Here is a 23,597-nt window from a genome sequence, read left to right on the forward strand (position 1 = left end):
CACGTAAAAAATACAAGTTCAAGTAATTAATCCTTACACAAATAAAAAGAATGAACATAATTTTCATTTCACAAGCCAGAACTCAGAAGAGAACAGCTCAATTTGACACCAGCATGTTAATCCCCAGCTAACATGAATGAACAATGAAAATATGTAACTGATATATAAAAGCATTTTTAAAATACATCAAATAGTGTACTGAAAAACTCATGCTAACTAATTAAACTGGTTCAATCTTGTAAATTTTGGGTTTGGACCGTTTGATCATCCAGTACTCTTCAAAATCCTTGGCCTCGTATGGAATCCTCAAAACTCCATCATTAGGAAAACCATATTCTTCAGCTGACCTATGCAGCAGCTCAGAGAAGTCCGCATGATGAAGCAACGTCATATGAACCATGAAACGCTTCGTATCACCATATACTCCAACACAAACAGGAACATAACCTTTTGGCGTCACTGAATTATGGCTTTTTAGTCTTTTTAATCTTTGTACTCTTGGAGCTCCGATCAATTGGCTCAAAACCTTGCTGCTCCTCACCCCCATTAGCAAATAGCAAAGTACTCTCTTCATCTGGAGTTCTGGGTCACTACTTCAGTTTCTTTTAGTAGTGATTAGTGCTTCAATTAATTTTAAAATATATAGGTACACTCCACTAGTACAAATTTAAGGCCGTGCGTACTTTGCGTCCTTTCTTGCATTCCGATGAATTAGACGTTGATCAATGATATTTTTTTATTGGTCATTAACTTGATGATTTGTGATTTGTGACATGCATCTGGTCAATATCAAATAAATTGGTAAATCTTGATGTACATATTGTCTTAAGTGGAGGCAACATGCCGTGACTATACAATTGAAAATAGCTTTGAAAATTTAAGAAAATAATGTTTACACTCTTTTTTTATCCTTTCGTATACATCTCTTTATTTTATTTATTTATTTATTCACATTTATTCAATTTAACAGCTAGTGTATACAAAATCACACATATAACAAAAATAATTGTGTAAAAGTCATTTTCCTAATTTTATTTCTGTGCCTACTATTTTACTCTCTAGTTGACACATATTAATCTTGAATCAACTACATTATAATATTTTATGTCTTCGCCGTCTACGTGCAAACCTGCGAATAAATCAATGGGACGAGCATATAATTCAACCTTGCCGACCGTCGGTCCATATATTTCGAAATCTGAGGTTAATCATGCAGATAACTAATACAAAACTGTAAGGGTGCATATAAGACAATTGAGTCTGTTTCCTTTAATTTGTTCACATATTCACCAAGCACAAGAAAGAACCATATTTGTACTGAATGAAAATTTGTTTAGGACAAACCTTCTTCTTCCTTTCCTTTCTTTTTTGGGAGTTCGGGACAAATCTTAAGTTCTTAAGTATTAAATATTGGATTTTTCAAAGAAAAAAAAAAGTATTAAATATCCTAGCTAGCTACTTGAGGGATGAGGTGATAAGAATAGGGTTGTAATCAAAGTTCTAAAGGACGTTAGATGCTAGTTGAGCGGCAGAAACATAGGTAGATTTACATAAACAAATTTATTATATATTATATAAATTAGTTAAATTTACTATATTTAATATACAAACAAATATTTAATAGGGTAAATATCGGTTTACTACCCTCAAGTTTCGTGGTTTTTAACATTTGGTACATGAAGTTTTTTTCGTCCCAGAGTCATATCTAAAGGGTTAATTTTGGGACAGTCTCATAAATCCGTTAGCCTGGCTGCTAAATCAGCCGTTAACTGATGACATGGCGTCCATGTGAACAATGACTGGGCGCCACGTGCCAATATGGGGTCCACGTGAATAATTAAAAATAAAAAATTAAAATTTTAAAAATATAAAAAATTGAAAAAAAAAAATTATGGGCATTCGTTCACTCCTCCCGACCCCCTCCATCCTTCTCTCTCCCTTCTCTTCCCTGCACCCAACCTCCTCGCACATCCACCCATTCCCCTCCTACACCCACCCATTCCCCTCCTTCTCCCTCCCTTCTCTCATTTGCACTCCACCTCCACATTCCTAAACAGCGAGTTCCCGGTCACCACTGACATCGTTGTCGCGAAAACCACCATTGCCAGCCGACTCGATAGGATCTCGAAATCCTGGCTCTTCTTCAAGCTTTCGATTTCTCCGATAGTGTGGCGAAGAACGGCGACGTCGTTTTGTCCTTCGTTTTCATCACCCTGGCAGTGGGTGGCACGCCCTCCTCGTCCATCTCGAGGCGTGTCTTCTTCAGCGCTACCAATTGGCCGGTGGCTTTGTCCTTCACCTTGTAGACCTTGTTGTACGTACCTTCGCCGACCTTCTCGAGCTTATCGTACTTCTCCATTTCTGAGAGATTGGGAAATCAGAAACCCTAGAAATTTGAATTTCTATTTCTCCCTCTTGTTTTTCTGGATCGAAATCGGTGGGTGTGCGAGGTGGGTGGGTGTGTGGGAAGGGTGAGTGCATAGGAGAGAAGGGAGGGAGAAGGAGGGGAATGGGTGCGTGTGTGGGGAGGTTGGGGTGCAGGGAAGAAAAGGGAGGTCAGAAGGGTGAACGAACGCCCATAAATTTTTTTTTTTTTTTTTTTAATATTTTATATTTTTAAATTTTAAATTTTTTAATATTCACGTGGGCCCCATATTGACAATGACGCCCAGTCATTATCCACATATGCACCACGTCATCAGTTAAGGCCGATTTAACAACCAGACTAACGGATGTATGAGACTGTCCCAAAATTAACACTTTAGGTATGACTCTAGGACGAAAAAGACTTCATGTACCAAATGTTGAAAACCACAAAACTTGAGGATAGTAAACTGATATTTACCCTATTTAATAACATATTGTTCTAAAGGATTCTTACATATTATAAAATATAATTTTTTTTTTATCAGAAAATAAATTTTTTATTAAAGAGAGAAAATTACACAAACATAAAAAATCCAAGCCAAAAGAGATCAGCAACTGAATAGATCATGAGAGGCTCACTCAAGCAAGGGCCCAGTAACAAGCAAGAAAGCAAAACACAAAAAAAAAATATCTAATTGCCAACAACAAACGGAAACAAACATTTGTAGCTGCACCAGTGGAGACAACGCCAAGTTGTGTCCCGCAAAAGTAGTGCAGCACCACGCAAACCCGTATCCAAAAACACACCCAAACCATAAGTCAGATCTTGAAATGCCGAAACAAATTGAACCACCAGTATCCAACCCTTTTTTTTTTGGTAAAAAGTATCCAACCCTTTGATAGCGGCATTTGCAATGAGATCCAAGAAAAGGGAAAAACAAATGAATGGGGGGAGGGCAAAGGGGGCATGTAAAACACACTTGTTACGAAGCGAATCGCACCACAATTCACCCAATTTTTTCAACAAATTGATATAGCAAGGGGCTTGAGGTGTAGATCTAGAGACTCAAGCAGGTCAAGCACTTCAAGGTCTAATTTATGGCTAGGTGAGGAGATGGATATTGGAATGCATGAGAGGGGAAAATGCGTTTGCAGGGGAGGGTACTCAAACTTAAGATTAGGGTTGTAAGAGAGGAAGAAAATAAGAAAGGAAAGAGAGAACTAGAAAATTGATGATAAACACCAATGAAATGACGATTTACGTCGGGAAAACGTGCCACCGACTCTCAAAAAGGTAGTTAGAATCAAAGACGGTAGGAGGCAGAGCAAGGGGGTGGGATTTCTAGAAAGAGGAGAGTTTTTTCTCTCTCTAAAACCCCAAAACGCATATAAAATACAAGTGTTATGTGTAGCATTTTAAAGCATTTATTATTAATCTTGTGACATGTGGGCTCGTGGGCTTAACAAACAAAATCCAAAAATAATGCCCCACTTGTATGTAAAAACATAAACACAAGCATTTGCCTGCAAATAAATCCTACACTCGCCTCTTTGCCTCAATAGTATACAGAGCAACCATCTCCATTTTCATTCCTCTAAACCCTAACGTCGCCGTCTCCATTTTCTTCTCCTTCAGTCTCACTCTCTCTCTCTTTCTTCTCACTCTCTCTTCTGTCTTCTACGCACAGATAATGAAATGCAGAAATTTCGCTGATATGGTATGAGATTGGAACTTGCAGATCTAGCAAAAGAGTCGCAGTAAGTTGGGTGAGTTGTAGCAAAATAATATGCCTAGACTACCACACAGCGCCCCCTAAATCCTCTCCGCCTTAGTTAAACATTTTGGCCCAATTGTCTTAGTGGAGTTTTACAAATGGATTGTCTTAATGGATCCTGTATGTACAAACAAAACCCAAAAACAATACCCCACATATATATAAAAACATAAATACATGTATTTGCCTGCAAATAAACCCTACACTCACCTCTCTGCCTTAAAAGCATATGGAGCAGCCATCTCCATTTTCATCCTTCTAAACCCTAATGAAGTCGTTTCCATTTTCTCCTCTTCCACTATTTATCTCTCTCTTCTCACTCTCTTTTCGCTCTTCTATGCACAAACAATGAAATGCAGAAATTTCACCAATACGATATGAGATTGGGACTTCCAAATCCAGTAAAAAAGTTGTAGTGAGTTAAGAGAGTTATAGCAAAATAATCCCCCTAAATTGCCGCATAGCGCCGCTTAAAGCGCCTAGACAGCCGCCTAATCCTCTCCGCCTTAGTTGAACATTTTGGCCCAATTATCTTAATGTAGTTTTACTAATGGATCCCTATATCTACTTAGGTGCAATTGTTATTAGTGACCATGTTCCTCTTAATTTGGGTAACTCTTCGTAGACAAAGTATCTATGAGTGGGTTTTTTCTTTCAAAAGTAGTATTATATATAGTTTCCATATTTTTGTTTGTGTTTATTTGTGTGACATATGCCATATAACTTGGAAAATAATAAATGCCTACGGTTACTACCTTATTTATTATATTGCAAGTATAAACTATGGCATGTACGCATTTGTGATTTTTCTGCTCATTATTAAAAGTATCCATGGTGTCACCTTTAGTTGTATTGTCCAGGCCAATGATAAGCTTCATTCGTATGTTCACATGCACCGTTTATGCTCACTTTTAATACAGAGTAGGTGTCAGCATGTCCCTAGTTTTGCATTAGGTAACTAGGACCTGTATGTGAGCGCATAATGCTAGCTTCATGTAGTACTAGAATGTAAATTACACACTCAGCCTATTCATGTAGTGACTTTACATGACTTGTGTGCTTATATGATCTGATGAGCAATGACTACTTCCTATAAACATTGATTTTACTATTCTATACCCGTATCTTTTTATTACTACATTTATTGGGTACTATACAATATACTTACGAATAGTATGTTATTTTGGAAAACCATGCTTGTTTTACAGTGAGGGGTTACAACTTTCCGAGAACAACAATTTTTACAAAATTTTACTTTTCGGTCCATTCACCTTTGTTTTTCGTCCCTCCAAGACTTAGTAGCAGTGTTCTTGTGCCGATGAAGATTACTGGTAAATTCTGACCTACACTTCTGTTAATGTAGGTTCCTTTAGTTGTTTAATGTGTCTATTATTTAGGGATGAGAACATTCTTCACTTTATTACACTCTTATCAATACTCTGACACATCTACTTTGTAATAAGCGCCTAACCAGCATATTGCACATTCTTGCTTTGTTTACTTAAGTTTTTAATTTATTCACACACCATCACTTTATGGCTTCTTTACCTTCCAGGTGTCACCTAGCACAACTCGACTTAGGTGTCCACATGGACATTCAGGGTCAAGATGTGTCACCTAAGTTGGGATCAGAATTTTTTATGGTTTAAGGAAGTTATTCCATTGTAGACTATTACTTTAGAGAAATTTTACTGTATCCAACTATTACCATTTTGTAAATATGTTTTAGTTAATGTGGTGGAAGATATATTTTGCTTTGATGATAAGGATGTTGATGACTTGGGACTTTGAATACTAAGGAAAATACTAAGGAGATCATATTTTTAGACCATATGTTGTAAACCATATGATGTGGTTGTGGAGCAAAAAATAATCCAAAAAATCTTGGAGCTGACACGTGGACCTTTTCCCGAAGAAGTCAAGTATGACCTTATTAAGTTGCCGATGCCCACATTTAATCCACACATACTTCAACATTCCTAAAAAACCTGGTAGCTGACTACAATCTCATCAATCTCTCCTATCCCTGGCAAAGAGAAGTCAAAAGTATTAGAGATAAGACTAAATCCTATCTTTAAACTCCCCTAATTAAAGATCAACTCAATCAACGAAGGAATCACAATCATATCCAATACAGGATCTTTCAAAGATAATCCCATGATATTATTTATTAAATATTATCTCTGGGATATTTCTTTCCCGGTCCATCCTACAGATAACTCATTTTGGCCAATCGGATGGCTACACATGGCAGGCCAAACCCTACACATGTGGCCAACCTCGCTCCTATAAACACCCCATTTCCATCAATGTCTAGTAAACTTTTGTTATGCACTTAAGCCCTAAACTTCCTCTCTTTTGAGAGAAACTGACTTACGCATCTGAGATCCATTGGTTAAATTCTCCACCACCCTGCCTCCCGCCCCCCCCCAGGCGACGGCTACTTCTTGGGTGCATGAGGCTTTGGCCTTGAGTAAATGTGTTTATTTGTTTTATAGGTACAATTTCGTCAAGATAGAAGATGGCAAATTTTTGCTACCACAGTAGCGATTAATGATTGGATTCCTTTTTTAATGATTAAAGACACATCATGTTATTTAAAATACATGGTTTAAAAATGTGATCTCTTTAGCGTCACCCTAAAATTACTATGCAATTGTTTGTTACTCACTAAAGTAATGTCTCAAAGACCAAGCACGATTAAGTTTCTTTCTCCACACCTTCATGAAGTCTGTAGATTAATGTGCAAAGTCTGCAAGGCTTTTGTGTAGAGCCTACAGAGATTATCCAGCAGAGTATATCCAGCAGAGTATCATGATACAAAATATCCCAGGGGGAAATCCTAAACCCTCTTTAACATTAACAGCTAATGACTTTTTTGAAGCACAAATCAAATGCAGATATTTAATCCTTACACAAATGAAAAAGAATGTACATAATTTTCATTTCACAAGCCAAAAGAGTATAGTGCAATTTGACACTGGCATATTAAAATCCCCAGCCAACATGAACTTAGCAATGAACATATGTAACTAATATATACGAGCAATTTTTCTAAACAATTTCATCAAACAATCTAACAGAGTAATTGAACTGGTTCAACCTTATAAATCTTGGGTTTGGACCTTTTGATCATCCAATGATTCTCAAAATCCTTGGCCTCGTATGGAATCCTCAAAACCCCATCGTTGCAGAAACCATATTCCTCAGCTGACTTATACAGTAACTCCGAGAAGTCTGCATGGTGAAACAATGTGGTATGAATCATGAAACGCTTCGTATCCCCATCCACGCCAACACAAACAGGAACATAACCTTTTGGTGTCATTGAAGGAGTGTTTTTCAGTCTTTTCACTACTGGAGCTCCGATCAACTGGCTCAACAACTTGCTGCTTCTCACCCCTGTTAGCAAATAGGAAAGTACTCTCTTCATCTTGAATTCTAAATTAGTGCTGCAGTATTTGTTTGAGTAGTGATTAGTACTTCAACTATATATATAATGGAACACTCCCTAGCAGTACAAATTTAAGGCCACCCGTACTCTGAGCTCTTGCTTACATCCCAATTAGACGTTGATTAACGATATTTTGTAGGGTCATTAACTTGATGATGGTGATTTGTGGTATGCATCTTAATTAATACTCTATAAATTGTAGATGTTGATGTGCATTGTCTTAAGTGTAGTTAGACATGCCGTGACTACAATTTGAAAATGGCTTTTATAATTTTATTTCTGGAACTAATATTATTTTACTTTGTAATTGCCCACATCTTGAATCTACAAAATTATAATATTGTGTTTTTGCCATTTGGGTTATCTATATGATTAAATCAATGAGATTAATTAATTCAACCTTGCCGACCTTCAATCTATAAATTTCGAAAGCTAGGCTAATAATCTTCCAAGGTGTCTAATCATGCATATATAACGATAAGGTGCATACGAAACACTTGAGCCTATTTCACGTATTCACCAAGACCACGTACAAGAAGGATCGTCCTTATTTGTACTCGATGAAAACTGATTAGAGACAAATATTAAGTGACAACTGACAAGTATTAAATATTAAGGAAACGATATGATTTCATTAATGAAAGATAAAAGGTATAGAAGCCAAACTACAAGAGGTTAGATTCCTCCACCGATAGGTGGACAATCAGAGTGGAGGATCCAAACTAATCTGTTGTTAGCTATTGTTAGTTAAGCTTAAGTATTAGTTGTCTAGTACAGTTGCACAAAAGGCCTTGTAATGTGTTTATTAAGAAAATAAAGGATCCACTAAAAAATCAACTAACAATATGAGGAGTGGCTTAACTTATAAATACATGTGAGTTAAAGGGTTGGAGGTGTTTTTGTTTGGGGGGAGGGGAATAAATCCACTATCCCCTAGGGGATTAGAGAAGGGTGGAAATGGTCTAACACATGGACAACACAAACAAGGTAACATGAAGCATGTGTGGCTGTTGGGCTTCACACGCATGACAACCTGCTCTAATATCATGAACAAAGCAGAGGTTCCATCATAAAACAAATTGGCAATATGGGGAGTAACCCAACTTACTTTTAAATATATGCAAGGTTTCTCTTCTTATCAATGTGAGATTTATTCTCAACAGATTCTTATGAATGAAATGAAAAATCAGTTTTTCACTCTAATATCTTTGTCTTTCTCTTTGTTGCTTTAATTATCTGTAAAAACAATGGTTGCTTGGAGATTTTTATTAACAATACGTTTGAAGATTATCTCTTCAAAAAATCATTTGAATTAGATATCGTTTATGCATCCACACGTATGGAACAACTCGACGATTTGAGTAAATGTTCTCTAATTTGAATGTTTTTTATTCTTTTCTAGGGATGAACTTCAAATAGCTAGTAAGAAATTGAACAATTCTGATTATGAAACTTATACGATAAAAATTGTTATTCGCAAGTGGTGAAATATGACATTACATTGTGGGGATGCATGTATTACTATGTATATTCTAATTTATACATCTCCACAATAAAGATATTCAGAAAAAATAGGCTTCCATCATCTTCACATTAAGAACTATTAATTTATAGACACAAAGAAGAAATAAAAAAAAATTCTTAAAGAAATAAGAATGAACGAACATAATTTTCATTTCACAAGTTAGAAGAGTATAGTTGACACCATCATATTAATCCCCAGCTAACATGAACTAGCAATGAACATATATAACTAATATGTAAAAGCATTTTTCTAATGGTTTCATCAAGCAATCTAACAGCAGACTAGTTGAACCGGTTCAACCTTATAAATCTTGGGTTTGGACGTTTTGGTCATCCAATACTCCTCAAAATCCTTGGCTTCACATGGAATCCTCAAGACCCCATCGTTGCATAAGTCATATTCCTCCGCTGACTTATACAACAACTCCAAGAACTCTGTATGGCGGAGTAATGTAGTAGGAACTATAAAACGCTTCGTGTAACCATCTACATCAACACAAACAGGCACATAACCTTTTAGTGTCATTGAAGGACTCTTCAGTCTTTTCACTCCTGGAGCTCCGATCAACTGGCTCAACAACTTGCTGCTTCTCACCCCGATTAGCAAATAGCGGAGTACTCTCTTCATCTTGAATTCCGATTACTAGCTACTACAATTTTTTTTGGTAGTGATCAATAGTTCAATTAATTTCAAATATATAAAGGTACATTCGACCATCAGTACAAATTTACGGCCGTGCGTGTTATGCGTCCTTGCTAAAATATCTAGTACTATATATTAATTTACATCAGTTAGATGTTGATTTTTTTTTTTTTTTTTTATCTCAAAGATAATTTTTATTAAAATAAAAATTAATACAAGGCCCAAAATGGACCGGGTAAACAACTACAGGGAAAGTAAAAGGTCCAAACAAAATGAAAGCAGCAACTCAAGATACAACAGGAAGCCCACACAAGTTTAGGCATGAAGGCAACATAAAATAGACAATAAAAAACCCTAATCTCCAATAGCAAAGACCACATCGCCGCCACTGTCACATCCTCTGAGGAAGCCAAACTTCGAACCAAGAAAGTAAACACCAGATCCAAGTCCCTTCACGAACCCCTGTAAATATATACAAACAAAGTAACATATGGGAAGAGGGAAAAGCTAAGAGGTATGTAAAATACCCAACACTTGGCCTCGATGGAGGTCCGGCATGGCGATTAGGGGAGGGGAAGTGAGGGAGGGAAGTAGATCTAATATCCAATTTCTGATCAGAGCCCGCCGAACCAAGCACATGGTGGGATGAGGATGAAGTATCACAACTAGGGAGGAGGGAGGAAAGGAAATAAAAGATAGAAAAGCAATAAAAGCAGGCAAAAAAGAGCCGGATAAGAGGCAAGAAGCCTTGGATAGTTGGGGCATGGCTAAAGGAAAACTGAGATTAAACTCAGGGGAGAACCGAGAATTAAAAACGAAGGGAGAAAACTGGAAAAGATGAAGGAAAGGAAGAAGGGAAATAGGGAAGGGCAAGGAGCAGAGGAGAAGAGGGAGGAAGGAAAAATAGGCAAAGTGCAAAGGAAGGAAAACCTAAGAAAACTCAGGAAGAGAAGGAGAAAAATGAGGAAAAGAAGAAAGGAAGGAAGGAATGGAGGAAGGGAGGATGTCTCCGGCACCCAAGCCAAGGGCTAGGGCCAGCAACGAAGTTGCTGGGAGGTTTTCATAGAGAGAAAATGAGAGACTTTTGAGAGAAAGATCTCAAGAGGTGCTGGTTCCTAACTTACGAACAAAATTAGTTAGATGTTGATTAATCGTATTTTTCTTTGAAGTCAGTAACTTGATGACTTTGGGGTCAATAACTTGATGATTGTGACATACATCTTAATTAATATTAAAAAATTGGTAACTGTTTAGGTATATTATCTTACGAAAGATAATGACTTACATGGAACGAGTCACCATCACGCAGTATTGTTTATCCAATAAGACATTGTCAATTGCAAATTTTTCTCCATATGACAATGTCTTATTAAATTAAGACATTACGTAGCAATGAACCTATTTCATGTAAATTATTCTCCTTAGGCTACATGCTCTGACTACAAAGTTAAAAGTAGCTTTAATAATTTCATTTCCTATGCAACTAATATTTTACTGTGTAATTGCCCCATACGTGTGACAACCCGTCCCACGTTTTTATGAATTTTAGAAGCATGAATTTATGAAAATACCCTAGAGGTAAGGACTTTAACTTCTGTTGATCATCGGTTAGAGTGACGTATGACTTATTCTTTTAGCATATCCTTATAGTACTTGCCACTACGAACGCATAGGCGAAAGCCGTTTGCGAGTCCAAATTATAACGGTATAATTACGGACATTTGAAGTTGGTTATTTAAAGGTAGTTAAATTATTTGAACTCCCACCTTGTGGGAAGACTAACTAATCAGCCCTAAGTAAAGAGAAAAAGGGACCAATCAAATTAAAAGGGATGGAGGACCAATGAGAAATCAGAAAAGAAGAAGAAGAAGAAGAGAAAAAAAAGATGGGGGAGTAGCCTTCCCGTTGACCCACACCCACCGCGAGCTCCCATTTTCCAAGGCCGATTCCGGCCAACTCCGGTGGAGATTTTCGACGCCACCACCACCATCTTGAAGCTCTCATTCCCCTCTACAAAACCCACCCATGAAACACCTTGATTAACCACGGTATGTGGCGGTTTGAGGCCATGAAAGTCGAAGAAAATCAATTTTTCAAACAACCTTGACCCCCTTGGACCACCGTAGACGACGAATCGATGTCGGGAAGTTTTAGGCACCCGCCGGCTTTGTGGGAAAAATTGACCCCCTTCCGTCCACTTTTGGACTTTGTGGCAGGTATGAAAGTTGTTTCTCTCTTTGAAATCTTCATTCCTGTAAATTTTGGTAATTTTTGGAAATAGTTGGATTTTCCGATGAGTCGGGGCAGCCAACCGCCACCCACGGCGGCGCGTGGCCAGTGGGCCGCCAATGCTATTTTTTTTGCTATGTTAAATGTCTTGAATTTAGTCTTGATATTTGAATGACTTAGGTTGATCGTTGGAACCTAAATTCTTTACGATACATTAATAGGTATTTAGTGAATCGACGATCCAACCGTTAGATCGTCACCAAACTTTGTTACATTGTAGTACATAATATTTGAAGAATGTAGGAACTTACGGATTTGGAATCCAACGCACAAATCTTTCCGAATTGGATTTGTAAGTTCATAAAATAAAACGTTAACCACTAATCAGTTTTGGGAATTGGCGAGGATCCAACCGTTGGATCGTAATAAAATTTTAGTATGTTATTCTAGAAGTATAATGTGTATTTTTGGAAGTTACAGATTGGAAATCTGATATGCGGATCTTCCGAATCAAGTTATACAGGGTTGTTGACCCTATCGTCGATCAAAGATCGACAGTTGACTTTTGTTCAATGGGTCTCAAATTATTTTTGAAGGTCCTTAAGGATATGTTTTATGTAAATTATGTATTCTATCGGTAAGAACTTTGAGACGTGATTTGATAATTGGTCACAGGTGATGATAGATCATGATGTCTCAATGTGCGTACAAGATAATCATAGCGTAGACTTCAGGTGAGTGGGTCTTTTTCTTTCATAGGCATATAATTGATAGTTCTACAAGCACTTCTAAAGTGATATATGCTTGTTACCTACCATTAATCATTGCGAACTACAAATGGCTTGATCCTTGTTTAGGGTACGTAGGCAGTCTAATAAGACGTTAGAAGCAGCCATATAATAAATGAGATTAAATAATTGAGACAATAGCCTTGTTTAGTGAATTGAGCAATGTGAGGGACATTGGTGGGAAGTGTGAGATTTAGCTTTATGATTTGGTGATTAAATGTTGATCATAAATCAATGCGTGAAGAATCAAGAAATTGAAGTAAGGAAAGGTAAAGTAATGATAGTTAATTTAACTAGTGTCTAATTGGGCTTATCACTGATGATTACTCTCAAAAGTAAATAGTTTGGGAGTAGGGTGTTATTGATTGTACATGTTACGCCATATTATATATTTTGGGAATATCATAAAATGTTTGGGTTTAGATTGCATCATGGCATATTCATATGGATATTACCTGAACCTAACTATTGTGAATGCTTTGAAGTGCTAAATGACGCCGCGGACGCCTAGGTAAGCTTCAGGTGAGTACATGTTAATGATAGTGATGGTAGTGAGTATGATTGTGTTAAGATATATTATAGCTCATAAACCTGCACCCCGGTGTTAGTGCTCCCACCCATGGCCCATGGCCAGGGCACAATCCTTCATGTGATGTTCACCTCCCGCACCTTACGCTCACCTTGGATCCAAGGTAGGTGCACAGTCCAGTCGTACAGACCACTTTAGGTGGTTCCGACTAGTAGGTGACCCGCGATTATTCACACAGTCTTCACGTGATCGTAGCACTTGAGCGTATTTATTTACACCCAGTCTTGTCGTACAGACCAATTTAGGTGGTTCCGACTCGTGTGCAGGTATACTTATTGAGCTATTGGCTAGCATGATTGATGAGATATGTGATGAGATATGGATAAGTCATACATGTCATTATAGGTGACTCCGACTTATATGTTAGCTATGATTAATGAGATATGGATAAGCCATACAGGTCACAAGAGGTGACTCCGACTTATATGCTAGCCATGATTGATGAGATATGGATAAGTCGTACAGGTCATTATAGGTGACTCCAACTTATATGCTAGCCATGATTGATAAGATATGGATAAGTCGTACAGGTCACAAGAGGTGACTCCGACTTATGTGCTATCATTGATTGATGAGATATGGGTGCAGTCGTACAGGTCACATTAGATGACTCCTACTGATATATCATTTTGTATTGATTAAGTTCAATTGGTCTATTTATTAATGCATGGTGGAGTTGATGGACATGGCAAACTGTGGTTTTGGCCATTTTTTTAGTATGGTTTAGATATATGTATATATGTTGTATTGTCTTATGGAAAACTATACGGGTTTTACATTGAGGGGCATTACTTTTAGAGATGTAATAACTTTGGGAAGCTTGGTTTTATTGCTCACTCACACTCTCTGTTTGGTGCCATCCAGGTTTTAGCTGCTGAGTTTGTATCGACAAGAATCTGTGGCGAATCTTAGTATTGATGGATACTCCTGAGGGTATGATTCTTACCCACACTTCTATACCTTACTTATGCTCTGACGTCGTGTGTGAAATGGGTTCGCTCCAGCTCACAACGCACTCTGGTATTTAAAAATTTTAGGTTCAAATTATTCACATTTTTCTACACTTTATCACATCTTATAGCTTCGTCACCTTTCAGGTGTCGGCCAGCACAGCTCGATTCAAAGTCCAAGTAGACTTTCTAGGTCGAGGTGTGTCACTACGTATATTCCTCTCGCATCTACCAGATTTTATATTATTTCATGTCTTGGCCATTTTGGGTTTAACCTTTGACCATATATGTCAATGAATTGACAAATTAATTTAACGTTGCCGACCCTCTCTCTATAAATTTCGAAAGCTAGGTTAATAACCTTCCAAGGTGTCTAATCATGTATATATAATATGAATCTTGTTTCTCTTTATGAGAATTCTGGGGATCTGTGAATCATATTCGTTCATCGTACATAGTGCAGTCAGAAATCATTTTAATATTTTTATTTAAAATTAAATACAAACTGTACTTGATAAAAATTGACCGCACGATGTACAGTGAACGAACATGATTTACGGATTTTGAACATCCTCATCAAAAGAATTCGAAGATGATCATGTTGGATATAACATATGGGTGCATATAAAACAATTGAGTCTGTTTATTTTAATTTGTTCAGATATCCACCAATGCCCAGCACAAAAGGGAACTTTCTTTGTACCGAATGAAATTTGCCTTGAGACAAAACTTAAGTTTTAAAGTATTACATATTGGGGCTATCAAGCTATAAATTATCAATAACCACCATATGGGACAATAAGAAGGCTATATGCTAATGAATGCTATGGAGTAACGATATCTGTTCAACTAGTTACGGCGTATAAGTACTTACTAAAGAACATGGAACGCCAAGGTGTAAAGACCGGATACACCACTTTTGAGTTTTGATATATGTCTCATGTAAGAAGGAATGACTTTTTGCATATAAAAAGTGAAACAACATCCTTTAAATCTTATTAGTTTCAGTTCAAATTAGCTCTGCCACCCTTTCTAAGTGGTGAGTGTTACCACCATGGTTCACAGATTCAGTTTTTATATTAAAAAAAATGAACAAATATGAAATTTATTATTAATTATGAGAGAAAGTAAATTAAGAATTAAATAATAAAGGTAAATAAAATGAGGTTCATGAATCGATATTTTGGAAAATGTAGGAGATAAGAATTTTTTCAGTGTACGTAAAATACGACATACAATATTATTGTTCTACTTAAATTATAACACGTAAAATTTAAGGTAATTTAGCTAAAGATCAATAAAAACTTTACTATTAAGTCATATATCAATGAAATATTTTTATTTTAGACTTAATCAATGATATATTTTTATTAATTAGGCATAAGTCAATGATGAACGCCACATAATTAACTATTTAATTAATAAAAATATAAAAAAACCGAACCAAATTCCTATCCTCCATCCACCACCAAACACGCCAAATTCCTATTTCCACCGCCTATCTTCCTCTAGGATCAAAACCCAGTTCTTGTTTCCACCACCAAATTTGTCCCAGTTTCTTGTTTCCTTTGGGATCCACCACCATGGGTTGAGTCCGCACAAATTCAGTGAAGAAATTTTCCCGCCGGGTGATCGACCACTACTACTGGCGCATGGCCCTTGACTTCACACCAACTACAAGATCCTCAAGAAAGTCACCATCATTCCCTCCAAGCATGTCACGCCCCAGACCCAGGGTAGGTGGAAAATTCGATCCCGAGTTCAAAACGTGAGCTAAAAACTAAATAAATAAAATAAAACTAAAATAACGGAGTGCGAATTTCATATAAAAAAAATCGAGAATTCTTTACAATACTAAAATAAATAAGGCTAAATTACACTTTCATACCTCAAGTTTGGGGTCTATTTCAATTCCTTACAGCATCTTTAAAACAGTTCACTTTCATACCTTAAGTACTATTTATTTCAAAATAATACCTCCGTTACATTTTCCATCCATTGATCTGTTAAATGCTGACGTAGCTGCCATATATATGCCACGTGGCTGCCAAATGTCTGCCACGTGGCAAATAAAATATTTTTTTAATTTTTTTTTAAAAACCTGAATTTTCTCAAAAAAATAGAAACCCAGAAATCCCCTTCCCCCTTCATCTTCCCCACCCTACAGACCCTCTCTCTAATCACTCTCTTCCTCATCTCCCTCTACCTCACCTCCCGCCACCACTCCCGACCCTAGAAGGCCAAGCCCAAGCCCGCTGCCGCCGCCATCCAGCCAGGTCGCCATGGCCTGCAGCAATCTATCCCTTCTCACCTTCATTCTTCACCTTCTCACACGAACGATTTGCCCAGCAAGTTCACCATTCCACCGTCCGATAGCTTCAACCCAAAATTCAGAAATCAAATTTTCGCAATTTCCAGAAACCCAAAATTCAAATTTTGATTATTCGGATTGCAAAAAAAGCCAAAAATGCTTACTGTGTAGGAATCGCGAGGGTCGAGCTACAAGGAAGAGCCACCGACGGACAAGCCCTTTTGGGCATCGATAAAGGAGTGAGCTTTATCTAAGTTGATCTAATCCTGCCATTTGGGGATGATGGATTGATCGAATTTTAGTTCAACTTGATTTGTATTTGGTGATTTGAATTTTTGTGGCTATTCATCTTCCTATCAAATCCAATGGCGATGGAAGTTCTTCATCCTTCCCGTCGCTGAGAAGGTGAAGAACGAAGGTGAGAAGGGAGATTGATGCAAGCCATGGCAACCCGGCTAGATGACGACGTCGGGCTTAGGATGGGCCGTCTGTGGGGCGGGGAAGACAAAGGGGGAAAGGGATTTATGGGTTTCTTTTTTTTTTTTTTTTAATTAATTAATTAATTATTATTTTAATATTTTATTAAGTGTTCAGCCACGTGGCATAAACGTGATAGTCACGTCAGCATAAATGGGAACCTCATATTTGCCATGTCATCAATTAACGGTTAACTTAACAGATTTTCTAACGGAGGTATGAAATTGAAATAAAATATTAAGTAAATGTATGAAATTGAAATGTTTTAAAGATGTTGTAAGGAATTGAAATTGACCTCAAACCTAAGAGGGTAAAATGTAATTTACCCAATAAATAAATACAAAATTATATCCTCACACTTAATCTGATCTCATCCTGTTTACCCTTTTTTACTGTTTAGTTCATAAACCTGCATAACAATAGACGGGTGAGCTTTTCCAAAGCTCAATAGGGACATAACTTTATCACAGTAAATTGACAGTATTAATTTAAGTGTCATAAAATCATGTAATCAAGTACCAAATCATTATCATCAACTATGCATGAGTGCGATACAATACTCTTCATCTCTACCCGTTAATTCATATAATAAAACACGCAGACCTGCACAGTCCCATACCGCACATTTTACCTCTGCAGTGGTGGTTCGAATGTTCTAATATACAAATTAACCCCCTGTAACTCAATCATCCCAATTTCCCTGTTAGTCATCTTGCCAAAACCCTTCGTCGCCAGTCCCGAATTACCCTTAAAGAATATGTGCACTGTGGGCTTACTTGAGACCTGGTACCTGCTAAGAGTTTGGCTCAACTACACAAAAGATCCTTTCCAACTACCTTCACTTCCAATTCTTTCTCAACACTGAAACTCCAACCACATAACACATCATGAATGATGCACAATTAACCTCATTTCATATTCAACATATATCACCAATGAAACACCATTCCAACAACAGTTCACAATTACAACTCTATGAACATTCGAATCAAGCAATGATACACATATAACCAATTATCATCCAATCCCAATCAGTCAATCAATATTAACAATAATATAACACTTCACGAAATTTAATAAGATCAATCTTTGTAAAGGTCTGCCGTATTTCCCCTACCTGGATTCCAAAGCATTGCGCCGAGATAATAACACAAGAAACCACAACTGTGATAAGCTTCTATTCACAAGTATAAGAAAATCACTATATGCAAGACAAGAACTTTAATCCCAGTCAAAGCACTTGAGATTACTAACTTAACAACACCCATTTCAAATGCCCTTTTGGTTGATCTAAAATAATAACTTGGTCATAACAGAACGTTTGAATGAGTACAACTTGCAGAACAAGGGACATGTGAAATACAAATATAAATATGCATGCTGTCTTCTTGGTGTATAAGCTGGGAACATAACTTTAGCCAATAATTAAATAAAGTCTTTCATATGATTAATGAATAAGTATATTAAACCACATATATAAGCAAATTACCAAATGCATGACATGAACTCTAATCCTAATTAATGCATTTAAGTTTATCGGTTCCGCAATACTGATTCACAAGTTACTATCTGTTGATTAACTCCAAACACATGCTTTACTTGATACAGTTGAAACTATACCTATGAACATATGCAGATAGTTCCATGCCGAGAAAACTAGCTTGGTTTACTCAGGCTTGTGCAAAGTTATATGCATGAATACCAGCATATACATATATAGTTTCTCTCAAACCAATAAGAAAGATATATGTTCGAATTAATATTCCCAAGCCCTCTTTTGTATAACAACCTCTAATAAATGTAAGAGATCATATTTAGCATGTGATAATTATGTATAGGTTCAGTCCTATCACTTTTGTGTAGGTAAGATGATCTCCAATTGTAAAGTCTGATAGCCAAACGTCTATGCAGATATACATACATATATAATACAAACCAACAGAGTTGAAACACGACAGAGTTCTACATTATATAGAGCTATGGAAAGACTAAAGAAAATATGAGAATCATTACCCATATTTATCCTGCTACAGATTTGACACCGCCGATTAAGAAGCACCTCAGCTTCTGGTTTCTTACTCCCTTCTCTCTCTCTCTCTCTCTCTCTCTCTCTCTCTCTCTCTCTCTCTCTAACCAAAGACCACAAAGCACCAACTTTCTCTCAGTTTTCATGCTTCGAAAGAGGAAGCAGAGCTGCAGAGATACCTAGCTATTTATAGCAAGAAGAGGCGGCAACTCACTCAACATCCCAATCCTAACCGTGTAACATTACACCGACTAAAAGAAGATACTTAATAATATAAGAAAGAAGAATTTGGAGCAGACCTCTCGGTGAAGGCCGATAACTAAAGTAAAGAAACTGGGCTATGTTCACATAATATATAGTCCATGTCCTAATATAAATAATAATTAAAAAGTGCAGAATAGGCTGGAAACTAGACTGATTGATCCAAAAAGCCATTCATAAAATCATGTAAAATAATTAATCAACTAAAATAGTTTGATAAATTATAATCCAAAGCTGATGAAATTAATCATAATATTTAACACATAATTATCATCTAATTTTTTTTTTTTTTAAATACAAGTCTTCACAAAGCACCTCCACAACATTTCTTTGAAGCGGATCCAAAGGGGCACTGATGAGATCTTCGTCAACAAAAGAGACCCTCGCGTGCCATGTCCCCTAAACATGAAATAGACACTGCAACTTGTTGGCGAAGATTGAGACTCCAACTTGTTGGCAAAGATTGAGACGCCGACAATGTAAAAGCACAAAACATGAAATAGACACTACAACAAAGTGTCTAAATTCACAGAACAAGAAATAGACACTGCAACGCAGTGTCTAAATCCACAAACCTATTTGAATCTCAATGCACAATCACACAACAAGGAATAGACACTGCAACGAAGTGTTTGAATCCACATAACCGAAACAGACACTGCCTTGCTGTGTCTGAATCCACAAACCTCTTTAAATCCGAATGCACAATCACAGAACATGAAATAGACACTGCAATGAAGTGTCTGAATCCACAAACCTATTTGAATCCGAATGCACACTCACAGAACATGAAATAGACACTGCGTTGCAATGTCCAAAAAATGGAGGTTGAAGGTGGTGGGAGGCATAGGATGTTGATGTAATGGAGGTTGAAGGTGGTGGGAGGCGGGGAGGTTAAAGTCTGAGGTGGTGGGAGGCGCAATGAAGGAGATGGAAAGGTTTTTTGTTTTAAATGGTAATGGTATCATTTGTAATTTTAATTTGATTGAGGTGTTTTAATGTATCTTAAAGTCTCATTGACCTATTTATAATTCCAATAAATTTGATTGACCCATTATTAATATCATAACTTCTAATTGATTTTATACAAAATCACCCACAAATTTATTATATAACATATAAGTGAGTTATATCATTCATGTTATTTACCCTTTTTTTTTAAATAGTATGTCACATGATTTTATTCCTGATACCCATAAAAGTTTTTCCACAAGGTGTTTACCCACAAAAAGTCTAGTTGCGAATTCGGTGCTAATTTGCTATCCATACTCTAGGATTTGGATCCCATCCGGATCCAAATTGTGGGGATCCTAGGGCTAGGATCCCCACATCTTAGTCGTTCATCGTACATTGTGTGGTCAAAAATTATTTTTTATTTAAAATTAAACATAAATAATACCTAACGAAAATTGACCGCACAATATACGATGAACGATTAAGAAGTGAAAATTTCCAGGATCTTCATCCCATACTCTGTATGCCGGGGGGACTTGAGGTGAACAATGCAAGGCCGACACCTATTTATAGGAAAAGTGTTATGGACTTATCATTAGGGATGGGCTAGAAACTTGAGTGGTACTGGCAGGAAAAGGATTAGGATTTGAGTAATGGGCTAGAATCACATAGAAAATAAATAGGTAATTATCGCATATATAAAAAGGTAAGTGCGTTCGACGAGAAATTAAAAAAAAAAAAAAAAGGTAAGTGCGTATTTTTTGGGTGAGATTAAGTAATCTGGTTAAGTGTAAGACAGGATTAAGAGATGAAATATCTTTGTATCCATATTTTTAGCCTAAACTTAAGAGATCACCGACCCAATATCCCATCCTAATCTTATGCTTCACGACCAAGTCACCGGTTCTTACCATTATATGTATCAGTTACCTTCTTCAGAGCAAAGACATACCAAAATCTTGAGAGCTTTCCATAATCTCTCCAAAATTTCTTAACAATATTCTAGGGTTTGCCATTCGTTCTCATTCCATCTAGGGTTTTCCATTGATATCACAAGTACTATTACTAACAATGGCTAAGAGTCCTGATAATAAGATCACAGACATAGGTACTACTAATGGGAAAAAGGAGAGCAAAGGTCGAAGAAGGGTTGAAATCAAGAGAGTTGAAGACAAGAACAAGCGTCACGTGACATTCTCCAAGCGCAAAAGGGGTCTCTTCAACAAAGCAGCGGAGCTCAGCGTTTTGACTGGTGCAGAGACGGCTGCGATAGTCGTGTCAAGCAATGGCAAGGTTTTCTGCTTCGGAAGCCCCTCACCTGACACCGTCATCGAGCGCTACCTTAGTGACAATACCTTCTTACTACGTGCAGGTCAATCAGATAATCATCTCCAAAACAACAACACTCACCATTCTAGTAATAAGAAACAAATAGAGGATTATGTGGAAGCTTCGAGACGCTTGAAGGAAGCGAAAGTATTGAAGGGTGGGAAGAAAAATAATAGTAACAATAATGGAGGAGATGGAGGTTGTTCTTATGGGTGGTGGGAGAGGCCGATTGGGATGATGACTAGTTTGGAAGAGTTGGAAGAGTACAGGGATGCTTTGTACAAGTTGAAACACAACGTGGAGGTTCGAACCAATCAAATGATCCGGGAAACTAGTCCTTCCACTCACTTTTCCCCGCTTTTGTTTATGGATGATATCTGGAATTCTCCTGAATTAAGCCATGGTAAAGGGTTCATGGCACCAGAATTTAATTTCTTCATATGATATCGATGTAAATAAGTATGATTGGAATGGAGTTACTTATCTTTTGTAATCGTCATGGCTTTTGATGAAGGGTTTTAGCTGGATAGGGTTGATGACTGAACAGGTTATATATATGGTTATCATCAAGAAGTTTTTTTTTTTTTTTCGTCAAAAGATAGAATTTATTTATATATGGCTGCCATCAACTAGTTTTATGATATCAACGTATATATAGTTGGTTTATTGGTTCTTTAGTCATATGCATGCTACTTGGTATGAGGTTTGGGATGTTCTATGCATGTTATACTTCTTTTATCTGGAATTTATCTGAAAATTGAACATATATAAATGGATCTACTTGCTTTTTGTATTTTCTTTTCTTTTGTCCGTTTTATATGATTGTTGATTCTTGCATACAACGGATATTTGTTGCTTATTTCTTAGACTGATAATTAGTTTTTAATTTCGGTTTAGTTTTAAAATTTTAGGTATGAGAGAAAAAAATTTGGATTGCACTTCAACTCATTGAAAGCAAATCTCGTGGGCTTTTTATGGTAAGATTCATGTACAATCATTTAGGAGATCATACACTGGGGACGTGAGATCAAATCATTTAGCTATTATAGGAATATAAGACCTGGTGACTTTAGGAAAAGATTGCAGAACCCTAGAGTTTAATATTGCATTTGAGAGCAAAAGTGAGTTTCATTGTGTTAGGTTTTGAGAGCAAACTTTGTGAGGCTTCAGAAACCTAGTTATCATACTTTAGATCTGTGTGGGGACGGCGTGCTACAAGAACAAAAGTACAAGAGAACATAGTTGAGTCTTGTAAAGTCCTTATTTCTGGATTCTTTTATGGACTGTGCCCCCATGGATTTTCTTTGGATTTTCCTCGTTGTGAGTGGGGTTTTACCACATAAAACAAATCCTTATATTTATTGTTCTTATATGTATTTATCTCCGTTTTTTCATTGTTATGCAGCTGGAAGGAATGGGTTTTGATCCTACTAACGGCACCTAGGATTGATATAGGTTTTGATCACCTAAATTACATTATCGTATACTAGAATCTTATATGGTTATAGAGGTCTAAGGTTTGATATAAGTTTCCCTAAATAAATGATTAGGGAAACTCATTCCAATTACTTCTTACTATTCGCTTTGAGTAGCTAGGTGTTCTGAATTAGACAAGGGTGGGAATATAGTTTGATAGCTATAATATGTGTATGTGTGTGAGGTAGTTAAGTTGGTTAGGATTCTATGTGTTGAGATTGTGACAAGTGTCAACATCTTGTGAGCTTTGTATTAGCTTAATAGCTAAGCAATGTAACTAGATATATACACATTGTATAAGTGTAATTTGTAAGCTTCTCAATTCATTAATACAAGATACACTTTCTCTCTCTACAACTATACTTTCTTTCTCTGCAAGAATATTGCTACTTCTTCTGTTTACATGGTATCTTTAGCCTGAAAAGCTTTGGCTTGACAGTTTCT

General features: G+C 36.8%; 4 protein-coding genes across 4 annotated transcripts; 1 reads left to right on the forward strand and 3 right to left on the reverse strand.

Annotated features, from left to right (window-relative positions):
- Window positions 1-220: 220 nt before the first annotated feature.
- On the reverse strand, window positions 221-547 carry LOC148694259 (auxin-responsive protein SAUR71-like). Its single transcript, XM_088699976.1, has one exon. It carries the CDS (start codon window positions 545-547, stop codon window positions 221-223), a length of 327 nt encoding a protein of 108 aa, XP_088556102.1.
- A 6,486-nt stretch (window positions 548-7,033) lies between these two features.
- On the reverse strand, window positions 7,034-7,592 carry LOC137740552 (auxin-responsive protein SAUR21-like). Its single transcript, XM_068480395.2, has one exon. It carries the CDS (start codon window positions 7,573-7,575, stop codon window positions 7,219-7,221), a length of 357 nt encoding a protein of 118 aa, XP_068336496.2. The 5' UTR covers window positions 7,576-7,592; the 3' UTR covers window positions 7,034-7,218.
- Window positions 7,593-9,391: 1,799 nt separating this feature from the next.
- LOC137740553 (auxin-responsive protein SAUR71-like) lies at window positions 9,392-9,748 on the reverse strand. The gene has a single exon (XM_068480396.2). The coding sequence runs from the start codon at window positions 9,746-9,748 to the stop codon at window positions 9,392-9,394; it is 357 nt and encodes a 118-aa protein (XP_068336497.2).
- An 11,671-nt stretch (window positions 9,749-21,419) lies between these two features.
- On the forward strand, window positions 21,420-22,121 carry LOC137740554 (agamous-like MADS-box protein AGL62). Its single transcript, XM_068480397.2, has one exon. The coding sequence runs from the start codon at window positions 21,420-21,422 to the stop codon at window positions 22,119-22,121; it is 702 nt and encodes a 233-aa protein (XP_068336498.2).
- Window positions 22,122-23,597: the final 1,476 nt, after the last annotated feature.

Source organism: Pyrus communis, chromosome 9 (genome assembly GCF_041283825.1).
Source record: "Pyrus communis isolate YQ-2024b chromosome 9, ASM4128382v1, whole genome shotgun sequence".
NCBI classification, from domain to species: Eukaryota; Viridiplantae; Streptophyta; class Magnoliopsida; order Rosales; family Rosaceae; genus Pyrus; species Pyrus communis.